This window comes from Salvelinus sp. IW2-2015, linkage group LG33 (assembly GCF_002910315.2).
Source record: "Salvelinus sp. IW2-2015 linkage group LG33, ASM291031v2, whole genome shotgun sequence".
NCBI classification, from domain to species: domain Eukaryota; kingdom Metazoa; phylum Chordata; class Actinopteri; order Salmoniformes; family Salmonidae; genus Salvelinus; species Salvelinus sp. IW2-2015.
The window spans coordinates 2,860,640-2,875,542 of record NC_036872.1 but is presented as its reverse complement, the minus strand read 5'-3'; the positions used below and the strand labels follow the sequence as shown (position 1 = coordinate 2,875,542).

Below are 14,903 nucleotides of genomic sequence, written 5' to 3'. Positions count from 1 at the left end.
GTTCTTCCATCTTCACAGGGGAACTCTGGATCTCAATCAGAGTGACCATCGGGTTCTTGGTCACCTCTCTGACCAAGGCCATTTTCAGTTTGGCTGGGAGGCCACCGTGTCTATGGGACCTTCAATGCTGCAGACATGTTTTGGTACCCTTCCATAGATCTCTGCCTCGACACAATCCTGTCTCGGAACTCAACGGACAATTTCTTTGACCTCATGGCTTGGTTTTTGCTCTGACATGCACTGTCAACTGTGGGACCATATATAGACAGGTGTGTACTTTTCCAAATCATGTCTAGTCAATTGAATTTACCACAGGTGGACTCCAATCAAGTTGTAGAAACATCTCAAGGATGATCAATGGAAACAGGATGCACCTGATCTCAATTTTGAGTCTCATAGCAAAGGGTCTGAATACATTTTTAATAGATTTGCAAAAATTCTAAAAACCTTTTTTTGCTTTGTCATTATGGGGTATTGTGTGTAGATTGAAGAAGAAAAACATTCATTTAATCCATTTTAGAATAAGGCTGTAACATAACAATATGTGGAAAAGGTCAAGGGGTCTGAATACTTTCCGAAGGCACTGTATAAATATGTGTTTGCTGTGTGTGCATGTGCGTTCTCTTTCCTTTACACTGTTACACATGCTTTGAATATCTATGTGTGTGTCTTTGGCTGTGTATAGCAGCGAGGCCAGCCCGGGCTTTGAGCTGCGAGTGGAGCTATACAGCTGCTGTTCGGAGGAGGACTACTCGGCAGGGAGCGCGCCCAGGAAACTAGCCAGCAAACTGAGCAGCTCTCTGGGGCGCTCAGCAGGAAAAAAGCTCCGTGTTGCCATGGACCCTGGAGCCTGCAGCCCCACCAGCCATGGAGGGGCAGCCACACTGCTGCTACCTGGACCTGCAGTGGCGTAAGTGGGTTTTGTTGTATCACATCGGCTAGATATTCACACACACACACTGATACGCATTTCCATGCATACATTGAGGCTGCGTTTACACAGGCAGTCCAATTCTGCTCTTTTGCCCAATTTAGAACAGTTAGTGGAAAAGTAATTAGAATTGGGCTGCCTGTGTAAGCACAGGCAAAAACAACCACACAAAGTCACTGGCGGACACACAGATACGTGTGCATTTAGTCCCACAGCTCACCAGTATCTCTGTTCTGTCCACAGGGGACCTAAGTACCACCTCCTGGCCCACACATCCCTGTCACTGTCACATGTCCAGGACAGCTTCCGCACTCACGACCTCAGCATCTCAGGCAACGGTAGGTTACAGTCTAGATGTGGTTTATCCATGTACAGTACTCATTTTCTTTCTGTCTCTTTCTTTCTTTCCCTCAGTGTCAGTCTCTCTCTCTCTCTCTCTCTCTGTGTCTCTCCCCCGCTCCTTCTCTCCCAGCAGGTATCTAGCTGACAGACAGCCAGTCAGAGTCAAGGTCGTAGTAATAAAGCACTCTAGCAGGGTCAGTGCCGTGTAAAACTCTAATGACGAGGGCTACAGGGGACTAGACACCCTGACATGTGCTGCTGCTTTATTCATTGCCCCTTACGGCTCTAATAAAGTTTGATGGGCACTTCACTGTTGTTCACAGCTCTCCCTGCAGCGGTGAGACTTTTATTCCCTGCTATTACTGTTGGTGTGTGTTTGTTTGCCTTTGTGTGTGTGCGTGCATGTGGTATGTTCATTGTATTTATTTTCTCATCCCTTTCTTTCTCCCTCTCCCCCTCTCTTTCTCTCCCTTCAGAGGAGTGTTCGTACTGGGTGCCTCTCTACGGCAGTGCGTGTTGTCGCCTGGCTGCCCAGCCTCACTGTATGACCCAGCAGATGATGAGTGGCTGCTTGAAGGTCAAGGTGAGTGTCTGTGCGCGTGCATTTGCGTGTGTGTGTTTGGCAGGAAAGCGAGACATGTGCGTAGGGCTCTAAAGTGCGACAAAATATTTTGTTGTGCGACCCCCATTAAATCCAATCTACTGTATATGTGTATTAGAAAATAATTGTTGTAATGATAAGGTTTTGCTTTACCGTTGTTTCCCTGGTGCAGATTCATTAGCGTCATGCTTGCACCATTACTACAGCAAAAACTGCTTGTTTCTAGTCCAAACTTAGCACAACTCGGGATATGACCAGATGTTGACACGGGAGGCGGATAGTACAGTTCTCAGATTATTTATTAGAAACAAAGGGCAGGTCGAGGGCAGGCAGAGGTTCGTGATCAGGTCAGCGTCAGGCAGGTACAGGACGGCAGCCAGGCTCGGGGTCAGGACAGGCAGAGGTTCGTAATCAGGTCAGAGTCAGGCAGGTACAGGAGACAAAGGGCTGTGAGACAGGTTTAGTCCTAGACACATGAAAAGTGGGATGTATACGGAGGGTACGGGGCTAAGGATCTTGGAGATGGGGAAAAGGCCGATTAAAACGGGGGGACAGTTTGCGGGACTCTACCCGGAGGGGCAGATCCCGAGTGTACAGCCATGCCCTCTCCCCGAGACGATGCCGGGGTCCGGTGGTGGGTCCGCCTGTCGTCGATTCCTGGAGGTGAAGAGCCGACCGGGCTCTCCTCCAGGTGCGGCGGACGAACATCTGGGCATAGTGTATGCTGAGCAAAGGACGGTGTTGCGGGCATACTCTACCACACGAGCTGCTGGCTCCAGGTGGTGGGGTTGGCGGAGACCAGGCAGCAAAGAGTCGTCTCCAGGTCCTGATTGGCTCGCTCCGACTGGCCATTAGACCGGGGGTGGAACCTGGAGGACAGGCTGGCCGACGACCCAATGAGCGTGCAGAGCGCCTTCCAGAACTGGGATGAGAACTAAGGACCACGGTCGGAGACCATGTCCACCGGAAGTCCATGGATCTGGAAGACGTGCTGCACCATGAGCAGGTGGCGTCTCCTTGGCTGAGGGTAGCTTGGGGAGAAGGATGAAGTGGGCGGCTTTGGGAAACTGGTCCACCACTGTAAGGATAACCATGTTGCCATTAGACGGGGGTAGACCAGTGATGAAGTCCAGGGATATATGTGATCAGGGACGGGAAGTGGTTGAAGGAGGCCAGCCGGAGCTTGCCGAGAAGTCTTATTCTAGGCACACGGTGCAGGCGGTGACGAATGCAGAGAGGTCAGGAACCAATGTGGGCCACCAAAAACTTTGTTGTACAAAGGCCAGGGTTCGACGGGAGCCAGGGTGGCAGGCCAGTCGAGAGGAATGACCAGATTCCAGAACCAAGGAACGGTAGAGTCTGGGACAAACATCCGATTAGCCGAGGAGGGTGGTCTCGGGCTCTGATGGTGTAGCAGTGGGGCAATAGGGGCGTGACAGCGCACCAGGCTTCACATTCTTGGACCCTGGGCGGTATCAGATGATGAAGTTAAATTGGGTGAATAACAGGGCTCATCAAGCTTGCCTGGAGTTGAGGCGCTTGGCGGTGCGGAGATATTCCAGGTTCTTGTGATCTGTCCATACTATGAATGGGTGTTCCGCTAACCAGTGCCTCCACTCCTCTAACGCCATCTTTACCGCCAGAAGTTCCCGGTTACCCATTTCGTAATTCCTTTCCGTGAAGTTGAGACGATGGGAGAGGAAAGGAAGGATGCAGCTTTTGGTCTTGGTCCGAGGCGTCGACCTCCACCACGAACTGTCGAGACGGATCTGGATGGATTAGGATGGGGACAGTATTGAATTGGTGTTTGAGGTCCAAGAACGCCTGGTCTGCACCTGGAGACCATGTAAACGGGACCTTTGGAGAGGTGAGGGGGGATGCCCGGGTGCTGTAGCCCCAGATGAACCGGTGGTAGAAATTGGCAAACCCCAGAAAGCGTTGCTGCTGCACTCTCACCTTTTCAGGATCCATCAGGATGTTGCCAGGATGTTGCCTGCAGCTATGATGTACCCCAGCAAGGAGATTCCATTTTTTCCGCTTTGACGTACACCTGGTCTCCAGAAGACGCTGGAGGACATGTTCTTATGTCGAGTGGAAAAGCACAAGGATCAAGGTAGACGAATATGAACCAGTTCAACATGTCCCGGAGAACTTTTGTTTACCAGTGCCTGAAACACAGCAAGAGCAATGGTCAGTCCGAACGGCATCACCAGATATTAGTAGTGCCCGCTAGCCATGGTAAAGGGGGTCTTCCACTCATCCCTTCCCGGATCCTTACCAGATGGTAGGCATTCCAGAGGTCCAACTTGGAGAAGATGGTAGCCCCCTGGAGAGGCTCGAAAGCCGAGGCGATGAGTGGAAGCGGGTAACGGTTTTTAACCCCGGTAGTCTATACATGTACGCGGGGTTTTGTTCTTCTTCTCCACAAAGAAGAACCCTGTGGCTGCGGGGGAGGCAGAAGGACGCATACCCCGTGCAGCCAGGGAGTCCTCAATATACGTCTCCATCGCCTTGGTCTCCAGATCTGACAGGGGAAAAAGACGCCCGGGAGAAGGTCGATGGCACAGTCATAGGGCCGATGCGGAGGAAGCGCAGTGACACGGGCCTTGCTGAAAACATCCCGGAGGTCCTGGTACTCCGCGGAGAGGTCCGGGGCTTTTCCCACCCCGCAGGAAGAGGTCCCGGGGCAGGCAATGAATGGGCTGCGAACCAGTAGCCCAGTCGATCAGGGGATTGTGCCTCTGGAGCCAGGAAAACCCCAAAACCATGGGTGCATGATGGGATTTGATGGGGAGGAACTGCATAAACTCACTGTGATTACCCGACACTCTCAGGTTGGTGTGGGTGACTCTGCCAATAGAGCCCCCATCCAACTCTCTGACTTCCATGGGAATGGAGAGGGGTTGTGTGGGGATTCCCAGCTCCAGCACCAGAGTAGCGTCCATAAAGCTCTCGTCGGCCCCAGAGTCTATGAGCACCCGGAGAGATTTGGACCAGTCACCCCACAACAGGGTAGCATGGAGAGGGGTACGAGCAATGGAAGATGGGAAACTCCCCATACGTCTCACCAGCGTACTTGTACAAGTACCTCCTTGATGAGCCTGGTTCTTAAATGGGCAGGTAGATATAAAAAATAACGAATAACTCCACAATACAGACAGTTCTAGGTGTTAAGTCCACGTAAGCACTCAGCAGAAAACAATCTAGCCCTGCCCAGTTGCATGGGCACCGGAGGAGACAACTCGACAGCCCTCGGTGTCCTCCGAGAGACTTCGGCTGCCATCGGATCCACTTGGAAATGTTGGCTTTGTGGATTTCCAGGAAGCGAGGTGGAAATCGAGGACAAGCATTGGCGACAGGGAACAGACTCCCTCTCCCGCCTACATTCCCATAGCCGCCCATCGATCCGGATGGTCAAGGCTATGAGGGAGTCGAGGTCCAGGGGCAGCTCCCGGGCTGCGAGCTCATCTTTAATCACCTCCAACAACCCGTGAAGGAATTTGTCGAACAGGGCTTCCGGGTTCCAGGCACTCTGTCGCCAACATTCGAAAATCCAACACATAGTCTGCCACACTACGGGAATCCTGACGTAGTTTTAGCAGCTTACGAGCCGCCTCCCTCCCAGACAACGGAGAATCAAACACTTTCCGTACGTCCGCCACAATCTGAGGCAAACAATGGATTGTTGCTCCAACACCGCCGTAGCCCAGGCAGGAGCCCTCCCGGACATCAGCGTTATCACATACGCTATCCTCGAGCGAGCCGAGGGAAATGAAGAGGGCTGCAGCTCAAAGATGAGAGAACATTGTGAGAGAAACGCTCGGCAGGATCTGGGATCTCCAGCGTAGCACTCCGGAGGAGGTAAGCGGGGTTCTTGGGAAGCCGGGGTAGATTGGGGAGAAACACCGCTGGTAGCGGGGTAATTGTGACAGTCTGGGGGGTTACTGTAGTGACGGGCTGCCTCACAGACAATCCGCAGAATTTCTCCAGCAATGTGTTGAAGGCACGGTCCTGGCATTCCGCCAAGAAGTGGACTCCTTCCATAAGACCTTGAAGTAACTCCTCGCGTCTTCCAATGGTGGCTTCCTGGGAAGAGACGGCATTGTGGAGCTGGTCCGAGTCTCCTGGATCAGACATGGCCAGTTCGTACTATCACGTCTCAGGATATGACCCAGATGTTGACACGGGAGGAGGATAGTACAGTTCTCAGATCATTTATTAGAAACACAGGGCAGGTCGAGGGCAGGCAGAAGTTCGTGATCAGGTCAGAGTCAGGCAGGCTCGGGATTAGGGCAAAATGGTCAGAACCAGGAAGAACTAGGAAACAGAACTAGAGAAACAGGAAGGCGAGAAAGAACGCTGGTAAGACCTGACAAGATGAACTGGCAACAGACAAACAGAACACGGGTATAAATACATAGGGGATAATGGGAAGATGGGCGACACCTGGAGGGGGATGGAGACGAGCACAAAGACAGGTGAAACAGATCAGGGTGTGACAAAACTGTTCAAAGATCTGACCCATATTACTGGCGCAACAGTTTTTTCTTCTTGTCGAGGATTGGGGGGCCCGCATTTTACATTCTAAAACTATTTGGGGGCCGTTTGTTTTACAAAAAGTCACGTTTGTTTCCTCAGCTAGCTAGCTAACAACCTGGTAACTTTACCAGTATAGTCAAACATTTAGGGGTACAGAAAGAAAGGAAAGGGATGGCTTCTTCAGATCAATGATCATAGCAATGAATCAGTGACAGATCTCTTGCATGTCCTCATCACAAACTTGACACTCTTAAAGAGACAGTGTAAAATGTTCAATGTAATGCATCTCAATAGGAAAATAGTGCTTTTGCACAATGTAGAAATATAATATTCCACAAATGACTTTTGATTTAAATGACAGGTATTTGTATCAACATTTTAGCTTTTTATAATAAACAAATGTCTGTCTGTGTCTCTCTCTGTCTCTCACAGCAGTTGGGAGGTGACCCTCAGAGTTGGACGAATGTCTACGGCGTCCTTAAAGGGACAAACCTTTTCTGTTACCACCGGCAAGAGGATATGGAGGCTAACGTCGAGCCAGCATTTACCATCGCCATCAACAAAGTCAGTCTATTAAAAAAAAAAGACTTTACCACATACACACACACTCAAAAAAACATGCTAGCTACGGATATAGGGATCATCTGATCTTTTAATGCCATCTCTATTATTATTTGTGATGTCTTCTTAACCTCTATGGGATCGGTGCGCCCCGCGGGACAGTTGAGCTAATGTGATTAGCATGACGTTGTAAGTAACAAGAACATTTCCCAGGACATAGACATTTCTTATATGGGCAGAAACTTTAATTCTTGTTAATCCTACTGTACTGTCCGATTTACAGCAACTATTACAGTGAAAAAATACCATGCTATTGTTTGAGGAGAGTGCACAACAACAACTTTGATACATACATTCAGCTCTGAAGGTAAATAATGTACTTACATTCAGTAATCTTGCTCTGATTTTTAATCCTGAGGATCCCAGAGATAATGTTGCATAGTTTTGTTTGATAAATCAATTTTTATATTAAAATGTAGGAACTGGGTTCTACAGTTTGAACCCCTGCTGTGTCCTGGTCCTGAGCTACATGTAGTTACAGTTGAAGTCGGAAGTTTACATACTTAGGTTGGAGTCATTTAAAACTCGTTTTTCAACCACTCCACACATTTCTTGTTAACAAACTATAGTTTTGGCAAGTCGGTTAGGACATCTACTTTGTGCATGACACAAGTAATTTTTCCAACAATTGTTTACAGACAGATTATTTCACTCATAATTCACTGTATCACAATTCCAGTGGGTCAGAAGTTTACATACACGATGTTGACTGTGCCTTTAAACAGCTTGGACAATTCCAAAAAATGATGTCATGGCTTTAGAAGCTTCTGATAGGCTAATTGACATCATTTGAGTCAATTGGAGGTGTACCTGTGGATGTATTATAAGGCCTACCTTCAACTCAGTGCATCTTTGCTTAACTTCATGGGAAAATCAAAAGAAATCAGCCAAGACCTCAGAAAAGAAATTGTAGACCTCCACAAGTCTGGTTCATCCTTGGGAGCAATTTCCAAATGCCACTTTGTCATTATGGGGTATTGTGTGTAGATGGGGGGGGGGGGATTATTTGATCCATTTTAGAATAAGGCTGTAACATAACAAAATGTGGAAAAAGTCAAGGCGTCTGAAAACTTTCCAAATAGACTATAAATGCTCCGTACATATTTTGTCTTTCTTGATTCTTCAGATACAGGCATTTGGAATGTTGTGCATGAACATATATCGAATTAATTTGATTAATTCGAATGAATCGCCAAGTCCTAATACAACCAGACGGTCTCTCATAAGAGAGAGTCCAGTTGTCCCCAATGTTTCAAGGACAGAACTTATTCCTCTTTCCACCCTGTCTATTGTTGATCCCTGTTGGCCTTATTCTTTCTGCTGGGGCTCATTGAGTCGTGGTGACCCTTGACCCACAGTACAAAGCCCTGTTTTAGCTTCAGGCAGTGACCATTAAATCAGCCAACTCTGTGGGATCATGTATTAGTCAACAGCTCTGACTGCTATGCTATCAGGATCAACGTGAGCCCAGAGTGAGGCTGAACAGGGCGCTGCTACCATCTACTGGTGGCGATGAGAAAACACATTGCAGTGCAGTCATTATAGTGCGTCCCAATAATATTGCCTTTCTCCTGAAACGTACCCTCGTTCACTACTTCCCAAAGCATTGATAGAGGTATTGGCTGTAGGGCATTTCCACCTCTTATACCAGTAATTTCCTTTCAAATTATTGAAGGGTAGTGAACAAGTGCACACTGGGAGGACGGAGAGATAATTGGGACGTAACTGATAACTGGGAAAGATTCATGCTTGAGGCTGACTCTACCGGACTTGAGTACGTCAGTGACCGCTCTTTGTGTCAGTAAGTGCATTCACAATCTGCGTTGACAGACGTTAAAAGCACGATTTCATGCTTAAATGCTTATTTTTGGGTGGGTATTGAAACATTTGGTTAATTCAACATCAGTAGCTTATTGTGTGTCTGTGTGTTAGGAGACGAGAATACGTGCGTCAGAGAAAGACCCCCACAGTAAGGCCCAGAGCATCTGCATCAGTAACCAGTACGGGGGAGAGGAGGTGACGCACACACTCTCGGCAGACAGTCGCGAAGAGACACACCGCTGGATGGAAGCCTTCTGGCAACAGTTCTATGACATGAGTAATTAAAAATAATAATAATGACTTATTATTAACAATAATATTTTTGTATTTTATTTAATAATATAAACTAATAATACATCTGTATTTTTTTACACGAGTAAGTAGGTTCTGATCATATGATTAGGGCCCTAGGTTCTTCATTGGTGAGGTCAGGAGGTAAGAAAAAACTCCTGACCCTCCTGGCCTTAGACATTATACACACTTTACACTCTAGGTTCTCAAATGCTCTTGTTCATGTGCTCATTGGCTCCTGATGTGTTGTTAGTGGTTTTCTCAGCTCTTGATTGGATGTTAAAAAGTGATTGACGGCTTCCCTCTTCCCTGCAGGCCAATGGAAGCAGTGCTGTGACGACTTGATGAAGATTGAGCTGCCATCACCCCGGAAACCAGCCATTGTCACGTCGAAACAGGGTTCTCTTTACCACGAAATTGGTAAGACAGCAACCCAAATGGATTCAGAAACGGTTGACTATATTGTCCAAAATACGTTTATATGATTCAGTAAGACATTTTGGAAACTTGAGGGTCTCTTTCTGCTTTTATTCGTTTGTTTTAAATCGAGAACATACAGTAGGGTAACATAATAGTTTGTTTAGGTTAGCGTAAATAAATCAATGAACGATATATCCAGAGGAGGACGGTGCCCTTTCCGTAACTGCATGTGTGTGTTTCTGACTAGTTCTTCTAACAGTGGTGTGGTCCACCATACGCATGAGCTCTCCATCAGACTACTCTGAGCTACCTGCTACCACACTAGCACACCAGCCAACCTCTGTACTTGACAATGGATGGAAGTGTTCCTTTCTCTGACATGCTGCTGACTCACTTTCTTTCTCTCTTCCTTTCTCCCTCTCCTTGTGTCTCTCTCAATTTTTGTCCCATCTCCCCTCCGTGCCACTCACCCTTGTTCCTGTGATCAAATTACACCCCCCCACCCCACTAATATCATTCTTTATCCTTCATTATTAATTGTACACTCCAATCGAATGCTAATCTTCATATATTCAAAATGAACGTACTTTTACCTTGTCGCGCACGTCATTTCATTCCCCAAATGATATATCGCCATTATATTTTACTGCTTGTCAATGTACATTATACCTGCCCCCCTCCCCCTGGATCCTAGCCCCCCTCACCACCCCCTCTTGCGAGGGTCTCTTGCTGCAGGATAACGCCGTGTCTGCTGAGATTCGTGCTCTGCTCTCCTCCTATTACAACGACAGGTGAAGTACCAGTGGGGTCCACTCCCCCCCCCCGTACTGGGCTCTCCTACCTACTGAGGAGTGTTAAAGCTGACATCCCTCAACTACCACCACCAAGTCTAGGCCTACCCTTCTCTAAACTTTCTCAACTTTATGAGCATAGCATCCTTCCACAGTGGAGTAATGACTTTCCTCTGCTCCTTCTAGTTATTGACACCTCTGATGACATCAGCACGGTGACGGACATCCTGACGCGGCAGATGCAGGAGCTGGAGCTGAGGAGCCAGCTGGGGACCTCTCCTCCCTGGATGTCCCTGTTCGAGGAGTCTCCTGGTGGCTCCCGCACCCCTCGGCTGGCCCGCCACAGCCCCCGCTCCCCCCACCGCCTCCCCCACAGCCCACTGAGCTCCCTGCGCTGCCCCTGGCCAGGCCTGCTCTCCTCAGATGCCAGCCTGACCTCGGACAGCGACAGCCCCTGCAGCACCAGCCCCTGCTCCCGCCACCGAGGCTGGGCCGAGCCCCTCTCCTCCCCCCGCTTCCGCCACCGAGGCTGGGCCGAGCCCCTCTCCCTCTCCTCCCCCCGCTTCCGCCCCCGCACTCTCTCCCTGGATGCCAAGCTTAGCACTCTCAGGGGCAGGGGGTATGGGGGGGTGTTACAGTGCTCCTGTCAGCCCCCTTCCTCCTCCTCCCTTGCCCCCATCCCGGCCCAATGCGTCCCCCAGGCCACCCTGTCCTGCTCCAGCTCCACCTCCAGTAACAGCTCCAGCGAGGGCAGCCACAGCCCCTCCTCGTTGGACGGTACCCCTTTCTCACGCCCCTCCTCGGCCCGCCGGAGCCTCATGAACTTGAGAGCCAAACTGGACCCCCGAAATTGGCTCCAGAGCCAGGTATAACCCACCTCAGACCCCCACTCATCTAAACCGTCACCAGAGCAAGAGGTAACCCACCTCAGACCCCCACTTACTGTATCTAAACCACTGAGCCAGGGATAATCCACCTCAGACCCCCACATCATCCAAAGTCCTGGTAAGAACTGGCGGGAAGGAAGCCAGTCCCTCAGTTGAAAGAGCCCTGGTATTAACTGGAATTACTTTAGACTTAGGACATTCTGCGTCCAGCTCTTCACTGGGCTGTGTCAGTATCAATGGTCCACAGAACATGGGAGTCTTCTGCTTCCCGTTCTAATCGTAATGCTGGTTAGGAAATTGAAGAGAAAGTTTTTTTGTTGATGATATAAACGCAATATCTCTAGGCTCTGCGCATCTGAAATCTCCAACTGGAAAGGGCAGCATCTGTCAAAGACTAGCGCTTCCTCGTCAGTCATCTAAGCCATACACCCCTCAATATGAACATGATTTCTTGGCATCTTGTTAGTTCAGCTGTGGTATTTACTTACTGTATGTGCTGTATTTGGGTTTGGGCATGGCAGTGAGCATGTGGCCAAGTGAACTGTCAAGTGTATGGGAATGTTTAGTGTCTATATGTGGTCATGGGGTTGTTGTTACCTGTACCAAAAAGACTCACTGTGATCTATCCAAATGACGAGACCCGTCACCTGTTTTATGAATTCATGCCCAGAAGGAGCAAGTATACTTATGCACCGATTCGCTTATTGCATGATTGTGCTCAAAGTCAAAGAATGCGTTGCCGGAGATCTTGGTGAATGAATTGAAAGCAACTTAATGCAACAGTTCCCCCAATAATTTACTGTACTACTTGTTCCTACTGTTCCTACAGGGTCACGTCGAGGTTCCTAGAACCTCCCCTGCATTCATTAACACATTGTAGGCCTACTACACACCAACCAATATTTAAGATTTCTGTTAATCACTTATGGAGTAATTATAATGAATTGAAATAAGCCAAAGGTAACGTAATACATAATCACGAGAACCCATATTAACTTGTTACACTGCCTCGTTGCGGTATTGCGTGGAAATGTACCGACTTTGAAATCTGGGCCGGCCCCTACAAAATCCACTAGAGTTAAGTTGTAGGCCTAGATGGTTTTGGAATGGAGGCATACGCTTTGGATGTCCTTGTCAATCTTTAATATGCCCCTACTAGCAGGCAAGGATTTCCTCACAAACGATACTCTGTTGATGAAACTAATACTCTGCATGGAGAACAGTGTTGCTGGGTGGTTTAAGCCCCGTGCTACAGCTCTTCTCAGTTCAAGGGTATTTTAATATCATTCAGTTAGGTTGGCAAATGTTATGTATTTGAGAATGTAGAACCTGGGAATGCACATACATGGGTGAAGAGTTTAGATATCCCACCTTTGACCTTGTGGATTTATAGCTTAGTTTGTGGTACAGTCATAACCTTATGGCCTGAAAACCGGTCCCAGAATTATCTCACACACACACACACAGTACCAGTCCACTCATTCTAGGGTTTTTATTTATTTGTACTATTTTCTACATTGTCGAATAATAGCGAAGACAGAAAAACTATGAAATAACACATGGAATCATGTAACCTAAAAAGTGTTAAACAAATCAAAATATATTTTAGATTCTGCAAAGTAGCCACCCTTTGCCTTGATGACAACTTTGCACACTCTTGGCATTCTCTCAACCAGCTTCACCTGGAATGCTTTTTCAACCATCTTGAAGGAGTTCTCACATATGCTGAGCACTTGTTGGCTGCTTTTCCTTCCCTCTGCGGTCCAACTAATCCCAAACCATCTCAATTGGGTTGAGGTCGGGTGATTGTGGAGGCCAGGTCATCTGATGCAGCACTTATCACTCACCTTCTTGGTCAAATAGCCCTTACACAGCCTGGAGGTTTGTTCGGTCATTGTCCTGTTGAAAAACAAATGGTAGTCCCAACCAGATGGGATGGTGTATCGCTGCAGAATGCTGTGGTAGCCATCCTGGTTAGGTGTGCCTTGAATTCTAAATAAAATCAGTGTCACCAGCAAAGCACCATCACACCACCACCTCCATGCTTCACGGTGGGAACCACACATGAAGAGATCATCTGTTAACCTACTCTGCATCTCACAAAGACACTGCGGTTGAAACCAAAAATTTACAATTTGGACTCATCAGACCAAAAGACAGATTTCCACCGGTCTAATGTCCCTTGCTCGTGTTTCTTGGCCCAAGTAAATCTCTTAAAAATATTATTGGTGTCCTTTAGTAGTGGTTTCTTTGCAGCAATTCGACCATGAAGGCCTGATTCACGCTGTCTCCTCTGAACAGTTGATGTTGAGATGTGTCGGTTACTTGAACTCTGACGTATTCACTTGGGCTGAATCTGAGGTGCAGTTAACTCTAATGAACTTATCCTCTGCAGCAGAGGTAACTCTGGGTCTTCCTTTCCGGTGACGGTCCTCATGAGAGCCAGTTTCATCACAGCGCTTGATGGTTTTTGCAACTGCACTTAAATGTTCCGCATTGACTGACCATGTCTTAAAGTAATGATGGACTTATGCTTATGTGAGCTGTTCTTGCCATAATATGGACTTGGTCTTTTACCAAATAGGGCTATCTTCTGTATACCACCCCTACTTGTCACAACACAACTGATTGGCTCAAACGTATTAAGGAAAGAAATTCCACAAATTAACTTAACAAGGCACACCCGTTAATTTAAATGCATTCCAGGTGACTACCTCATGAAGCTGGTTGAGAGAATGCAAAGCTGTTGCAAAGGTTGGCTACTTTGAAGAATATAAAATATTTTTTGATTTGTTTAACACTTTTTTGGTTACTACATGATTACATATGTGTTATTTCATAGTTGATGTCTTCACTATTATCCTACAATGTATAAAATAGTTTTAAAAAATAAAGAAAAACCTTGGAATAAGTAGGTGTTCAAACTTTTGACTGGTACTGTGTATATATAGAACATCGCAATCGATTATGCAAGTAGGCAATACAGGAATTACTGATCTATAGCAAATATTGTGTTTAGCTTTTTCTTTAGATAGATAGTGCAGTCTTTTACCTACTAAGAAATGCCAACCAGGTGATTGTAGTAGTTAAATTATGATAAGGTGGGCAGGGCTAAGTGTGGTTGGCCCCCCTGGTCTATGCATTGAAGCCTATCAATCCCTCCCTGTTTCTTTGTTTATGATGGACTGTAGGCTATGATATGTTACTGTGTTCCAAGGGCTCACAGCTGGCTCACTCATTAAAACAACTGTAAATGCTTCAAAGTGGCATTTGTTACTGTAAAGGTTTTTGTAAGTTAACAAAACTCGTTCTCCTTTCTTTTTGTTAAAATATAATTTACATTATTGATTTTGTTATAAATACAGCTCAATTTATATTATTTTAACAGTTGATTTCAGATCTATAACTGCATCCGGTAGATAACATTAAATGTTAACCATGCAAGTGTCCTGTGTTGTTTAAATATGTAACATAACGATAATAAATGATTTGTCAATTTAGAACAGCCATTGTTTTCTTGTCATGTCTGTCTCATTTTAGTGGAAACGATAGAGTATCGTTTGATATGTAGAGGAGAAACGCTATTAGCCAACTAGAGCTGGGCCGTTCAATTCCTGTCCTGGGATGACTGAAACACTTTTGTTTTGTTTCTACCTGGT

General features: G+C 47.1%; 1 protein-coding gene across 4 annotated transcripts in view; it reads left to right on the top strand.

The window, feature by feature from the left end:
* The window catches only part of LOC111957904 (rhotekin), a 91,065-nt gene extending 76,314 nt beyond the window's left edge, over positions 1–14,751 (top strand). For 3 of the 4 annotated variants that reach the window (XM_023978996.2, XM_023978997.2, XM_070436982.1), the window contains 7 exons: positions 686–910; positions 1,175–1,269; positions 1,750–1,856; positions 6,846–6,977; positions 8,967–9,132; positions 9,462–9,566; positions 10,544–14,751. In XM_023978996.2, coding sequence (XP_023834764.1) covers positions 686–910; positions 1,175–1,269; positions 1,750–1,856; positions 6,846–6,977; positions 8,967–9,132; positions 9,462–9,566; positions 10,544–11,229 — 1,516 coding nt within the window. In that variant the 3' untranslated portion in view covers positions 11,230–14,751. Of the gene's footprint in view, positions 1–685; positions 911–1,174; positions 1,270–1,749; positions 1,857–6,845; positions 6,978–8,966; positions 9,133–9,461; positions 9,567–10,260; positions 10,358–10,543 lie in introns of all 4 variants that reach the window. The other variant, XM_023978998.2, reaches the window with a different exon arrangement.
* The last annotated feature ends 152 nt before the right edge of the window (positions 14,752–14,903 follow it).